Raw genomic sequence first — 15,844 nt, 5'->3', positions numbered from 1 at the left:
CAGCAATCCTCATCAGTAAATTCAGTATTTTTATATGACTCCTCCATTGCCTGGTTGGGAAGGGCCTTGAGGAGAGGAATCTGCAGGTGTTAGTATCCATCATAACAATAAGTTACTTAACCTTTGGTAAAGATCTTCCGGTGGATGCTGAACCTGCCCGCAGATTGCTCACTGACCCACCTGCCCGTAGAGAGTTGAAGGCTGAAAACACAGCACAAGGTTTGGTTCATGCATTGCATTGCTTTCACATCTTCCAGCTTGTCTATACCGCTAATTAGATGGGCCATAAAAAAGTCTAGAATTGATATCAAAGCACATATATGGCTTGGGGACTTCACATTGGGTGAGGTGTCTGGCGTGTGGGAGCCACCTTCCTGTCCAGGAGAATTACTGTAGAACGTATGATTACAATGTGGCAACTGGGGGATGCTGGATTCATGTGGTGATAAATCTGCAGGTAGAGTATCCACTGGAAAACCATAATTGAGTGTGTGTATATGTACATATAGCACTTGGGTGGGGCTACTCACGTTTAACTCCAAAACCTCAATTCAGATTTCCATGATGGCATAACAGTTTGTGCTCTTTCTCACTCCCAGGAGCAATTGAACACACTGAAGCAGAGATTATGCATGTTTTCGAGCCTCTGTGAGAACTGTCTCTCTGATGTAGACCCAGGAGTTAGAGAGCAGGTATGCTTGAAATCAACCTATTTGATGTGTTGTGATTAAGGGGTAGGAGTGCCAAGGAACCACACCCCTATGAAGTGGGCCCCGATGGTGATGGACATATATGAAGAAAGCCCTTGTGTGATGTGAACACTGAACAGAGAGCTTAGGTTTATATTTAGGAACCCCACCTGTCATATTGGCTGTAAAAAGAGCATGGGTATATTCCTAGGTATCTCTTCTGTGATCCTTTAAATGAGCAGTCAAATACGTTTGGGTTGACGTAGACTCCCTTAAAGTTAAAAAATAATAATACTATAAAGGAGATGTGGGAATTGAGTAGCATGTTGGGAAGATGCAATGTTGCAATGATGTACACTCTTGGGGAGGGGGGCACACGTAAGTACCACAGGAGGAAATCTTTTAAAGTACCATGCAGTGAGGTCCACTTTAAAGGTACTGTGCAGTAAATAAGCAGGTGCCTCTAGTTTGAGAAATGGCAAGTCTTGCTGGTGCTAAAGGAGTTTTGGGCAGTCGAGGGGCATTTATAACACTTGAGCTACAAACATCTTTTTTTGTTCACATCTGCCTTCTGAGCACCCTTGCTTTGCATGGCTACATGAGCTTATCTTTGATGCAGCACCTTGATGCTGCCCTTCTTGTAGACTCTACCATCATCTAACATCCCTTCTTCCTCTTACTAGCTTTACAGTATTGAGCACGCTCTCATATCATAGTAGGTCTCATCTTCCTTTCTACTGCTTCCATCCAGGCCTTTGTTCTGCTTAGTGACTTACTGCTGATGTTCAGTCACCAGATGACCAAGAGCGGCCAAGACTTCTTACAGACTTTGGTCTACACTCCGGACGCATCCCTGCAGACTGAATTGGCGGGCTTTCTCATAGACAATGTTTTCATCGACTTGGAGAGTGAAGCCAATGGTACGTATCAATGGTCTTTCTTGTTCATCCTTACCATTGTATGCATATATTGATAAAATTGCAAACTTCTCCACAGACCAGCATTGCACACCTTAGTGACATCTTATGGCCAGGAAAATGTCTAGGAAAGGCAACATTTAGTGTGCATAGTCTGTTGTCTAACATTAAAATACACTAAGCCAAGATTTTAAATGTAGACCAAGTGTCTGACAGGGAAATTGAAAAAACTGAAGTTTCAATAATCTGCCCACTCTATCCTTAGATGGGAGGCCCAAAGAAGTTCCTGTTTAATTAGCTCCTGTCTCAGTAGCTGTAGTGTCCTGTCTGGATTCTGACAAATTCTTGCACTGGCAGTGTTAAAGACTCAAGGTTTACATACTAGTCTTCATCTTTTTGTGATTAAAATGCATAAAGGTTTTTAACTGCAAAAGCACATTTTTATATCATGCTCACAGCTGGTGTCATAACATGAATCCATACCCAGCACTTCCTTTACTTTCATAGCATTACTTTTTAGAAAACCTAGTTGAACTTAAGAGATCGCCACAAATAGTGCATGAGCTGTTGGTCATGTACAGGGCTGCTTTAGAATATCCAGCTTCAATCTAAAAAAAAAATGCTGTGTTCTATCAGCACTGTTTAAGGTTTTAAGTGGAAATTTGAACACTAGACGCAGAACTATACCCAAATTGAAAATCATTGCACACAGTCATAGCATTAAGGCTGCCTTGAACAATTAAGAACTCTTAATCAAATTGACTGTCGATATTACATGTGCATGACACCTGGTGTATTTTGTAGTGTACTCTTTAGAGAACTAATAGAGATGAGGTAGTTAAGATGATATGACAGTCCTACTGTCTGACCCGTACCAAGGCAGTACCAAAGTGTGGTTACTTTGCATGGCATCAAAGCTATGTGTCTGAATACATACACAACCAATACTCAAGGTTTTGACTAAGGTAGTTGGCAGTATGGTAATAGGTCAGAAATGTGTTGACCTTACTTAGTCTTATGAAATTGTTTGGCACAGGTGTTTAGCCAGTTTTCATGGAAATACAAGGCTGACCTATTTTTTTGGTAAATCATAGCCATTCATTGACTCTTGATTAGTAATTGAGACGGTTGTGGAAGCCCGTTTAACTTTCCTCTACTGAGTTTACTAAAAAATGTATACTTCTGAACACTGAATACCCCACCCATCCAACAAGTGGGATCCTGAAACATTTTCACAAAATAATTCTTTATGATGGATTTCTCAGCTTTAAAGTATCCTCAGGATCTGAAGAATTATTCAGCAGTGCGCCTGGGTGCTGCTAGGCGGTATACCATCACTCTGCAGTCACTCCATACCACCCCAAATGTAATTTACCTGAAATGCATATATACTCCACCGCCGTGCACTGATACTTCTTTCTTTCCTCACCTTTCAGTGGAGTTTCAGAGCTGCGCTTCCACTTTTTTCTCTCTTCTGACAAACCAGAGCTTTGGTTTATTAGGGAGTGATGTCTCCACATCAAAAACAATAAGATTCAAGCCACGCTGGGACTACAGGAAGCAGATATGAGTCTCAGACCCACAAGAAGTATGCCTTTGGTGCTGGGGCTCCAGTCACTGCTCTTAAGTTGACAAATGTGCACCTATGGACCTGAAAGGGGGGGAGGGGCAGGGGTGTGCAGAAAACCCCTGGACACCAGGGATAGAGATATATATATGTGGGGAGCGACCTCTGGGGACAGAAGCCACTAGACACCAGGGATTTTTTGTTTTTTATACTAACGCATAAGGGGAGTGGCCCCTTGGGCAAGGGCAGCTCCCCAGGGGGACAAAATACTTTTACGCCTTTTCTGTCCCCCCTGGAGGCAGATCGGCCTATTTTTGCTAGGCCAATCTGACCCCATTGGGGGGGCAGAAACCACTAGACACCAGGGATTGGTGTGTGTGTTTTTGTTTGGGGGAAGCGGGGGGCAGCTCCTTGGGCAAGGGTCGCTCCCCATGGGGGCACATTACTGTTGGCCATATCTGCCCCCCTTGAGGGCAGATCGGCCTATTTTTGGATGGCTCATCTGCCCCCAAGGGGGGCAGAAAGCCCACAAGAGAATAGGGAAGATGTATTTTTTCAAAATAAGAGGTTGGGGGTATGGCCATACTCCCACCCTAAATAAATGGGGCCAATGTTGTTCTTGTTGTTCTTGATCCACACCCCTGGGGGAGGGGCAGAAAGTCTACTAGATGCCATGGAATTAAGAAAATAAAATAGTGGTGTTGTGGCTACCAACCAGTATGGGCCTGGTTATGATCCCACCCCAACTGAAGAGGGTAACAGTCTTTCAGCTGTCCCGCGCACACTAAAACATCTTATCCCACAGCAAGCAATAGGACATTTGAATATTTGATTGTTTTGGTTTTACATTTGGGCCATGAGAGCTTGGTAACTCAAAATCGTCCCACTTGGAATGGTGAGGACTGCACTTTTTTTTAACTTTGGGACGCTGCCATGTAGAAAAATCCACAAGACCTAGACACATCTGAAAACTAAACATGTGGTTTATTCCAGGGTGGTGTGCTTCACATGCACCCAGCACCATTTTCTTACCCACAATACCCTGCAAACCTTCAACTTTGCTGGAAATCACACATTTTTCTCACATTTTTGTGATGGAACCTTCCGGAATCTGCAGGAATCCACAAACTTCCGACCACCCAACATTGTCTCATCTATACCGATAATAATTCTGCTGCTCTTGTCAGCCTAAAAATGTTTTGTTTTTTTCAAACTGCCCTTTTGGGCCCACTTTGGTTCCCCCTCAATTTCAACTTGTTTTTGGCTCTTCCCTGTCACAGGCACTTGGGCCCACCTACACAAGTGAGGTATAATTTTTACCAGGAGACTTAGGGGAACTTTGGGTGGTAGGAAATTTGTCCCGGTGCGGTGATCCCACACAGAAATGTGGGAAAAATGTGATTTATTTTAGCTAAATTTGAGGTTTGCTGAGGATTCTGGGTAAGAAAACATTGGAGGATCCACGCAAGTAACACTTTCTTGGACTCCCTCGGGTGTCTAGTTTTCAGAAATGTCTGGGTTTGGTAGGTTTCCCTAGATGGGTGCTGAGCCCAGGACGAAAAACACAGGTGCCCCCCCTCCCCCCAAACAGGTAGTTTTGTATTTAATAATTTTGATGTGTCCAAATAGTGTCTTGGGGCATTTCCTTTCGCTAGCATTAGGCCTACTCTCACAAGTGAGGTACCATTTTTATTGTGAGACTTGGGCGAACGGTGGGTGGAAGGAAATTTGTGGCGCCTCTCAGATTCTAGAACTTTCTGTCACCGAAATGAGAGGAAAAGGTGTTTTTTTTTTTTTTTTTTTGGGCCAAACTTTGAGGTTTGCAAAGGATTCTGGGTAACATAACCTGATGAGAGCCCCACAAGTCACCCCATCTTGGACTCCCCTAGGTGTCTAGTTTTCAAAAATGTGCAGGTTTGCTAGGTTTCCCTTGGTGCTGGCTGAATTGGAGGCCAAAATCTACAGCTAGGCTCTTTGCAAAAAACATGTCAGATTTCAATGTAAAAATGTGATGTGTCCATGTTGTGTTTCGTGTCGCGAGCATTAGGCCTACCCACGCAAGTGAGGTACCATTTTTATCGGGAGAGTTGGGGAAACATAGAATAGCAAAACAAGTGTTAATGCCCCTTCTCTACATGTTTTCCTTCCAAATATAAGACAGTGTGTAAAAAAGACGCCTATTTGAGAAATGCCCTGTAATTCACATGCTTGTATGGGCACCCCGGAATTCAGAGATGTGCAAATAACCACTGCTTCTCAACACCTTATCTTGTGCCCATTTTGGAAATACAAACGTTTTCTTGATACCTATTTTTCACTTTTTATATTTCAGCAAATGAATTGCTCTATACCCGGTATAAAATGAAAACCCATTACAAGGTGCAGCTCATTTATGGGCTATGGTTACCTATGGTTCTTGATGAACCTACAAGCCATATATATCCCCACAACCAGAAGAGTCCAGCAGACGTAAAGGTATATTGCTTTCAAAAATCTGACATTGCAGGAAAAAGTTAGAGTAAAACGTGGAGAAAAGAACGAGTTACTTACCTTCGGTAACGACTTTTCTGGTATATACATTAGCTACCTGTGGATTCCTCACACATTGAATACTCCCATTGCGCCAGCATTCAACGGAAATCTTCTTCCCAGCTTCTGCACGTTGACGAGGACGTCACAATTGCCCACGCGACGGCGTCTGACATCATACAGGCAATAAGAGGTCCTCGCCAACGTCAGTACCAACATTTTTTACATGCCTGAGAATAATAGGCCATTGAGATAAATGAACAAATAGCAATATTTAATGACATTCAAGATAAATACATCATTTCAAGAACTTAATTTTTTTTTTCTCCAAAAAATAAATAAATGAATACACGAATAATAATTATATATATATATATATATATATATATATATATATATATATATATATATATATGTACAAGTCCTCAAAAACCAAGAAGAGCACACCCAAGAACAACTTGGTTAGACCAGACAGGCAACGGGGAGGCGGGTGGGACCGTGAGGAATCCACACATAGCTAATGTATCCACCAGAAAAGTTGTTACCGAAGGTAAGTAACTCGTTCTTCTGATGGATACAACTACCTGTGGATTCCTCACATATTGAATAGAGTCCCAAAGCAGTACCACACTCGGTGGTGGGTGTCTGAATGGTCAAACCAAGAAATCCTGCAGCACTGACCGTGCAAAATGGCCATCCCTCCTAACCTCAGAGTCCAAGCAGTAATGCTTCGCAAAAGTGTGGAGGGATCACCAAGTTGCGGCCTTGCAGATTTCGACCACAGGAACACCCCTAGCCAATGCCGAAGAAGCCGACTTAGCTCTGGTGGAATGAGCTCTTATACCATCAGGGGGTTCTTTCTTTGCTAAAGAGTAACACATTTTAATGCAAAGAATGACCCACCTGGAGAGTGTTCTCTTGTGGACTGCCTTTCCTCTCCTCTTTCCCACGTACCCGATGAAGAGCTGATCCTCCAGCCTGAAATCCTTCGTTCTGTCCACATAAAAGCTTAGCGCTCTCCTTGGGTCTAAGCAGTGTAGTCTCTCTTCTTCTTTTGAAGGATGAGGCGGAGGATAAAACGTGGAAAGAGTAATCGTTTGGGCCATATGAAAGGGTGAAACAACCTTCGATAGGAAAGCAGCCTTGGTCCTCAACACCACCTTATCCCCATAAAAAGATGTGTAAGGGGGTTTTACAGATAGAGCCTGCAGCTCACTCACAGTTTCCTTGCAAAAGTAATTCCAACCAGGAAAACCGTCTTTAGGACCAATAACCTTAAGGGGCAAGAATGCATAGGCTCAAACGGGGAACCCATAAGAAAAGTCAGAACCAAGTTTAAATCCCACTGAGGCATAATGAAAGGAGAGGGAGGAAATTTGTTAATAAGACCTTTTAAAAATCTAAGTACTATAGGGGATTTGAATAGAGAAGGCTGGTCTGGAAGACATAGAAAGACTGACCGGGCAGATAAGTATCCCTTAACCGTAAACACTGCACAACCCCTCTGTGCCAGAGACAATGCAAAAGACATGATATCTGATAAGTGAGCACGTAAGGCATCAATTTGCCTCTCTCCACACCAAATCACAAATTTAGCCCACCTATTAGCGTAGATAGATTTAGTGGAGTGTCGCCTGGCCGATAAGATAACATCCACCACATCAGGCGGGAGAGAAAAGGAACTCAGGTTGCCCCGTTCAATCTCCAGGCATGAAGGTGCAGGCTCTGGAGGTGGGGGTGTAAAACCTGCCCCTGAGATTGCAAGAGGAGGTCTGCCCTGAGAGGGAGACGGAGCAGAGGGCACAGTGAGAGTTGGAGAAGGTCCGAGTACCACACCCTCCTTGGCCAATCCGGAGCTATTAAGATGACTTGGGCCCGGTCTTGACGAATTTTCCTCAGAACTCGAGGAATTACGGGTATGGGGGAGAAACGCGTAAAGCAACTGGTCGCACCGGGTCATCTGAAACGCGTCCCCCAACGCTCCTTGTACCGGATACTGGAGGCTGCAGAATAACGGGCAGTGCGAATTCTCCCGGGTGGCAAACAGATCTATCCGAGGAAACACCCACATCTGGAAGATTAGACGGACTTGATCCGGATGGAGACGCCACTCGTGATCGGTCGAGAAATGGCGACTGAGAGAATCCGCACGCACGTTCAAGACTCCGGCCAGATGATTTGCTACCAAACAAATCTGATGGTCCTTTGCCCAGGACCAAAGCCGTAGAGCTTCTCTGCAGAGAAGGTACGACCCTACTCCTCCCTGCTTGTTTATATACCACATCGCGGTAGTATTGTCCGTCAGGACCTGAACCGACTGACCACGAAGGAAAGGGAGGAAGGCCTTGAGTGCAAGACGTATCGCCCGCAACTCCAACAGATTTATATGAAACATCCGTTCTACTGGAGACCAAAGACCTTTGATCTCCAGGTCCCCCAGATGAGCTCCCCACCCTAGAGTGGAAGCATCCATTATTACTGTGGTCACCGGCGGAGGTTGCGAGAACGGCCTTCCTTGGGAAAGATTGCCATCCGCAATCCACCATTTCAAATCCGCCGCAGCGTCCCCGGAGATCCTTACTGATCCTTCGAGATCCCCTTTGTGCTGAGACCACTGCTTCCGGGGGCACCACTGAAGAGTCCTCATGTGCAAGCGAGCATGAGTGACCAACAGAATGCAAGAAGCAAACAGACCGAGCAGGCGTAGGACCTTGAAGACCGGAATGACCGCCCCACTTTGAAACATTGGAACCAACTCCTGAATATCCCGAATCCGCTGAGGCCGAGGGAAGGCGCGACTCAATGTTGTATCCAGTACTGCCCCTATGAACAGGAGGCGCTGAGAGGGCTCTAGGTGAGATTTGGGTACATTCACTGAAAAACCCAGGTCGAACAACAACTGGGTTGTCGACTGAAGGTGATGCAACACGAGCTCCGGAGACTTGGCTTTGATCAACCAGTCGTCCAGGTAAGGAAATACTGCTATCCCCTTTCTTCTGAGCTCTGCTGCAACCACCGACATCACCTTTGTGAAGACTCGGGGTGCTGAAATAAGACCAAATGGGAGGACCGCAAACTGATAGTGCTGCAACCCCACCACAAACTGGAGATACCTCCTGTGCGACTTGAGTATCGGGATATGAAAGTAAGCATCCTGCAAGTCGACAGACACCATCCAATCTCCATCGTTCAGCGCCAAAAGCACCTGAGCTAGGGTCAGCATCTTGACCTTCTCCTGTTTGAGGAACCAATTCAAGATCCTCAGGTCCAGGATTGGCCTCAATCGACCATCCTTCTTGGGGATCCGGAAGTATCTCGAGTAACAACCCTGACCCCTTTCCTGCTCTGAAACCAACTCCACCGCACCCTTTGAAAGGAGGACTTGAACCTCCTGTTCTAGCAACAGGAGGTGTTCTTCTGAACAGTAGGAAGGACGGGGCGGAATGGGGGGCGGAAACTCCCGAAAGGGTAGGGCATAGCCTTTCCCCACAATGATGGTAACCCAGGAGTCTGATGTTATGACCTCCCACTTGTGGAGAAAATTCAGTAACCTCCCCCCTACAGGAGTGGAGTGAGAAGGAACTGGCGGAAGCCTAAGGCTGCTTCCCATGCTGCACCCCTCCAGAGGAAGAGGAAGAGGAAGAGGCAGAGTGCTGCTGAGTGGCTCCCCTGGTGCAGGCCCTACCCCTCCCTCTGAAAGATCTATAGGAGAGAGCAGAGGTGGGTTGCTGGAATTTTCCTCGAAAGGAGGAGGAACCACGACCAAATCCTCGAAACCTCCTAAAAAATCTGGAGGAAGCAGAAAAAGAGGCTTGCAAGCCCAACGACTTGGCAGTGGCCCTACTCTCCTTGAACCTTTCTAGAGCCGAATCTGCCTTGGCGCCGAAAAGCTTATCGCCATCAAAAGGAAGGTCCAAAAGGGTCGATTGTACATCAGAGGAAAATCCAGAGCTACGAAGCCAGGCCTGCCTCCTTGTAGCCACAGCAGTACCCATAGCTCTAGCAACAGAGTCGGTCGTATCCAACCCAAATTGAATAACCTGGGTTGCCGCTGCTTGAGCATCAGAAACCAGGCTCAATAATTCTTGAGGAACCTCAGTGTGCGTCGACTTAATCTCGTCCATCAGGGCGTAAATGTATCCCCCTAAGATGCACGTAGCATTGGTGGATTTCAAAGTCATGCTACATGACGAGAAAGCCTTCTTTGATGACATGTCAATTTTTTTAGAGTCTCTATCTGAGGGCACAGCTGGAAAGGATCCAGGAGCAGATCGGGCTGAACAAGAAGCCTGAACCACTAGGCTTTCAGATTTTGGATGCCTGGAAAGAAAGCCTGGGTCAGCCGGTGCAACCCGATATCTCCGAGCCACAGATCTATTCACCCCCGAAGATGACACCGGCTTCTTCCAGATTTCCATAATGGTGTCCAATAGTGCCTCATTAAAAGGCAAAAGTGGCTCTGCAGTTGTTGAGGCAGGGTGCAACACTTCTGTCCAGATGTTTGGCCTGGTCTCAGACACCGGCAAAGGGAGGTCCAAAAAGTCAGCCGCCTTTCTAATGACTGAATGAAAAGTCCCTGCCTCCTCTGTGTACTCCCCAGGTGATGACAAGTCCCATTCTGGAGAGGTGTCCAGACCACTAGCAGTGTCCAAGCCATGGAGACCTTCACAAGAGTCCTCAATCTCCCCTTCCTCCAATGCCTGTCTCCGGTATTCTTGCTCTTCAAGGAGGCTAAGAGCAAGCCTCCTCGAATGCAGTCTCTCCTCTATCCTCGGCGTCGACATGGCGTCAGCAGATGTCGAAGCTTGACGCCGATCCTCGGATCCGTCAGACGCCGGATCTAACGGCGCCATGGATTTCTTCGGCGCCGAACGTGGAGCAGGACGGACTGAAGACTGCTCCGGGGCCGGTGGAGGTCTCGTCAGCGTCGCTGGCTGAGACACTGATGCCACAGGAGCCGAAGCCACAGGTGCCGACACCGGCGTCGAGCCCACGTTTCCCAAGGGAAGAAAGGGCATAAAGGGTGCCGGTCGTAGTGGAGCCGGAGCACCCATGTTGAAGGCCAAAGGGCCTGATGGACCAGCCGGTCCACCACCTGGAGCCATCTGTTGGAAGATGGAGAACATCGCATTCAAGAATGCGGTACTATCGGCTCCAGGGGCCGGGAAAGCCGGGTACTGAGGTGCCTGGTTCGAAGGTGACATCGACGCCGGTCCCGACGTCTGCATGGACGGAGAAAACACCTGAGGCTGGGGAACCTCGAACACCGAAGGAGGATTAACCGGTGACATCGGTGAAGTCTGGGAAGTCTGAGATGCTAACGGCGTCAGCGGCTGGGGAGAGACGGTGGTACTAACTTCCCAAGTCTTTCGACGTCGAGTCGAAGGTGACCACGATCGAGACCTCTCCTTACTCGACCGGCGTCGAGATTCTCGACGACGCTGGGAGTCCCGATGACGCCGATGCGACTTCGGTGAAGACGACTTTCGGTGATGTCTTTTCTCCTTCTTTTTTGATTTTGCAAGAAAAAGTTTGGCCTCACGTTCATTTAAGGCCTTTGGATTCATACGTTGACAAGAATCGCACTTGTCAACGTCGTGGTCGGAACTAAGACACCACAAACAGTCAGAATGGTGGTCCGTTACCGACATTTTGCCTCCGCACTCTCAGCAGGGCTTGAATCCTGACTTTCTTTGCGACATTGTAATGTCTCAAAGCAAAAAACAGCCCAAAAACACTGTAACTACGTCGTAGCAACAGTAGCTCCCTCGAAGATAACCGTTTCGAATGGCACGGAAAAAAGGGAACTCACGTCGGCACGTCGGCGAGGACCTCTTATTGCCTGTATGACGTCAGAAGGCGTTGCGTGGGCAATTGTGACGCCCTCGTCGACGTGCAGAAGCTGGGAAGACGATTTCCGTCGAATGCTGGCGCAATGGGAGTATTCAATATGTGAGGAATCCACAGGTAGTTGTATTCATCAGAAATGGCTGTTTTTTACCTCAATTTCAATATTTTTTTATTTCAGCTATTATTTTCTGTAGGAAAAACTTGTAGGATCTACACAAATTAGACCTTGCTGAATTCAGAATTTTGTCTTTTTTCAGAAATGTTTAGCTTTCTGAGATCCAGCATTGGTTTCACGCCCATTTCTGTTACTAATTGGAAGGAGGCTGAAAGCACAAAAAATAGTGAAAATGGGGTATGTCCCAGTAAAATGCCAAAATAGTTTTGACATTTCTGATTCAATTCTGCCTGTTCCTGAAAGCTGGGAAGATGGTGATTTTAGCACCGCAAACCCTTTGTTGATGCCATTTTCAGGGGAAAAAACACAAGACTTCTTCTGCAGCCCTTTTTCCCATTTTCTTTTTTTTTTTTTTTAAACTAAATGTTTGCTGTATTTTGGCTAATTGCTTGGTCTCCTTTAGGTGAACCTACAAAGTCTGGGTACCTCTAGAATCCCTAGGATGTTTTAAAAAAAAGAACGCAAATTTGGGGTGGGTAGCTTATGTGGACAAAAAGTTATGAGGGCCTAAGCGCGAACTGCCACAAATAGCCAAAAAAAGGCATGGCACCTGAGGGGAAAAGGCCTGGCAGCGAAGTGGGTTAATAGCCTATCAGTGTCCTTTTTAAAAAAAAAAAAAAAATACAAAAAGGGACCAAAGTTGAACAATGATCAATCAGACGACAGCACCCTTTATAGCATTCCCAACAGAGGCATCTTTCCTCAGATTTTCACCGCAAGTCATGTGTGAGAGGAGTCTCCCTGAGCTCTGCTCATTATTTTCCAAATTTGTACATTTTCAAACAACTATTTCTCTGTTTCAGTATGTCAGAACTGGTCAGGAAAGGACACTTCAGACCTTGTGCCACATGTGGTAAGAAATTTATCCATTCAGAAGATCCTCATAAGGATTGTATATATTGCCTTCATCAATCCCACAATTTGGGAGACTGCAATATATGCAGGACTTTTTCTACAAACACCCTCAAAGACCATGAAGGAAGACATTTATTATGGCTATACAAAGTTAAGTCTAAGCCTGTTCTACTTTCTGAGGAAGAGAGTAGTGAGTGTTCCATTTCCTCACAGTCTTCCAGAAAGAGAGAAAGACTCACCATGGATCTGTAGGAGGTGTTACCTATGAAGAAAAGCCAGAGGGCTTCCTCAGACTCTAAAGCCAAACCCTTGATTATCCAGTTTAGGGTTATCTTACATAGATTCACATGCTTGAATCTTTCCCTGTCGTCGAAGTGGGAGTTCAATGGTACATTGAAAGCAGTAGATTAAAAAAAATATATATATATATATATATATATATTATTTTTTTTTACATTGAAGTCAATGGTAAAAATACATTGACTTACATAGCTTATTAGCTTAATCAGAAAAGACCCAAAGCCCAGCCAATCAGGCAAGACCACCCCTTAGAACCCTTAGCACAGAGGTTCAGTCTCTCAGATTTTCTACTGCACGTTGTGTAAGGGAGTCTCCCTGAACTCTGCTCAGTTTACCTTTTTCCTTAGGAAACTTTTTTCCAGATATTGTGTTTCTTCATCGTCAGCTGTACTTTCTTCAACATGACTACAGCAAAAAAAAGGTTTATTTCGACCTTGCAGCACCTGTGATTAGCTAAGGCTTCACTGTGAGAACCCTCACAAGGACGGCATCTACTGTCTTCACCCAGAGCATAAGGTGAAGGACTGTAAGATCTGTAGAACCTTTCCCAGCAAGACTTGAGAGACAGAAGCCAGGCTCCTTCTTTAGCTTCAGAAACGTAAGTCCAGAGAATCTCTCTCTGATGAGGACGACAGTGACACCTCAGTGGCCTCAAGGAAAAGGAAGAGATCTGTGGAGAGCTTTTCTCCTAAAAGCAGTAAGGCAGCCAATAAACTGCACTCTTTCAAAGAAAACTCTGATGAATTTCCCTCAACTTCAAGGGAACATAGTGACAAGGTTTGCTCTGAGCCGTCCACTCCAGCTGCTACTTCGAAAAAACTTCAGAGTCCATCAAGCTCTCTGCCACCGTTGACATCAAAAATCTCTATCGTCGACGACCGTGTGGTTAGGGGCAGGTTTCGCATCATCTACGACCACGGCGACATTCACAGCTCCATCGTCGCCCATGATCATAACTTCGTCACCATTGTCTTCAACAAGTATAACGTCGGTGAGTCTGAAGTAAGGCTCTTCATTTACCCAATCTATAAAGATTACAAAGAAATCGACGGAAAAGAAATTAAAATCTTAATCGTCAACGCACACACTGTCGACCTCGACGGGTAAGCTCCATAGAACCACATTGACGGCGGTTCCACTGACTGCAGCTTCGACGGCACGAAAACCTGCTTCGACGTCACCCACCACACCGTTGACGATCACACCATCGGATACATTTTCTGCATCCACGGCTATAGATTCCGTAGAATCTTCCATCTTGCCTTTGAGAATTTTAGCAGTAAGACGTAAATCCAGTCAGCAGACTCTATTGCCCTCTCATACATCGCCTAGTAAGGTATCGCCTGCACCTTCACAACATCTTTTGGATGAGGATGATGGAGAAAACTACTCGGATGGTGGTCTGTTTCCAGTCGCACGTATCCCTTCAGACCTGAGAATAAAATGCCAAGATAATCAGGTAGAGAGTGAACAGATATACGTACAACAGTCATTGTGGTAACAGCGGCCCCCAGGGGCTCAAGAGCTACAACAAGAACCAACAGTCCAGGTACCAGTATCATTGATTTCAAATCTCCGACATATGATGCAGGACTATTATTCCAGGTTCTCGCCACCGGGATCAACCACTCCTGTGCAGCATCTGCCAATGGCATTAAGCCCTCCCAATCAACCATCAGACTCTCAAGGACCTATCCCAATTCCATCATCTGGTCAGGATAACGATCCACCCTCTGCTGAAGACGAACAAGAAGAGGGCGTGCTACAGGATACTGAGTTGCTTCTCAATGAATGGGATGATTATCAAACACAGACACCATCGACTTCTGTGCCACCGCCGGTTGATTCTCCACCACAAAATATTAGTGGTTTCCATAGTGTGTTGGAAAGAGCAGCAAAGAGGTTCCAACTACCCATCATGTCTAAACAGTCGGATTGTTTCCTCTACAACTTTAAGGAGGACACCAGGACATCGGTTCGTGCTATACCGATTGTGGACTTGTCATGCAGACCCCATCTTCTGTTCCAGGGGTGCTTCCAAGACTGGACAAAAAATACAAAGCACCACACAGTTCACCAGCCTGTTTAATTGGTCACCCTAAGCCGGACTCTGTGATATCTCAGGCAGCCCAGCATAGATCCAGGAATCTGTCCTCCCTGCTTACTGCGCCTCCGGATAGAGAAGGACGGCAATTGGATTTGATTGGGGAAAAGGTTTTCAACTATGGTGGCTACCACAGTCAGAGCAGCTAACTCTTTGGCAATCTTAGGAAGATACGACCGTCAAATGTGGTTGGACATCTCCCAATTCATCGACCTCCTTCCTGAAGATACTAGAGCCGAAGCTCGTAAAATATTGCCGGAGGGTGAGAAGATCTCTGCCGAGATTATAGACTGTGCTATAGATGTGTCATCTACAGGTTTCCGGCAGTTAGCCAGGGCTGCAGTATTAAGACGTCAGTGGTGGCTGAAAGCTACGTCCTTCCACCTAGATGTTCAACTGAAGATTCTAGACATGCCTTATGACAGAGAACTGCTATTTGCCAAACACGTCAATGACGCGATCGATAAAGGCAGACACCCGAAACAGCTAGATCGCTGGGTATGCTGCAATTTAAAAGACAGCCCTTTCAAGGGGCAAGAGGAAGGGGACTTTACTCTTACAGAGGCCGACTGCATCAGAATCGGCAGTACCAACTCCACTAAGGCCAATTCTGTCCCACCACTAGTCAACTTTAGCAAAACAAAAGGATGATGGACGGAGTGCTGAACAATGCAAACACACCCAGTCACAGATCTGGGTTTAATCCATCGTTCTTTTGCTCACCATGCCACCCCAGTCTGGACCTAGCCATATGCAAATCAGTCTTGACCCTGTTCCTCATGGGAACAGTCCAGCCCGAACTGCCAAGCCAGGTCCTCCCTGGACCGGAAACCAGCATCCTGGGACCAGTTTCAGGGT

The 15,844-nt window shown here is 46.1% G+C and overlaps 1 protein-coding gene across 1 annotated transcript in view; it reads left to right on the top strand.

The window, feature by feature from the left end:
* Window positions 1–15,844, top strand: part of LOC138267072 (cohesin subunit SA-2-like) — a 1,140,873-nt gene that overhangs the window by 908,192 nt on the left and 216,837 nt on the right. The window contains exons 22-23 of the mRNA XM_069215920.1: window positions 600–692; window positions 1,441–1,597. Coding sequence (XP_069072021.1) covers window positions 600–692; window positions 1,441–1,597 — 250 coding nt within the window. The remainder of the gene's footprint in view (window positions 1–599; window positions 693–1,440; window positions 1,598–15,844) is intronic.

The sequence above is a fragment of the Pleurodeles waltl genome, chromosome 12 (assembly GCF_031143425.1).
Source record: "Pleurodeles waltl isolate 20211129_DDA chromosome 12, aPleWal1.hap1.20221129, whole genome shotgun sequence".
Lineage (NCBI taxonomy): Eukaryota > Metazoa > Chordata > Amphibia > Caudata > Salamandridae > Pleurodeles > Pleurodeles waltl.
This window is presented reverse-complemented; position numbering and strand designations above follow the sequence as displayed.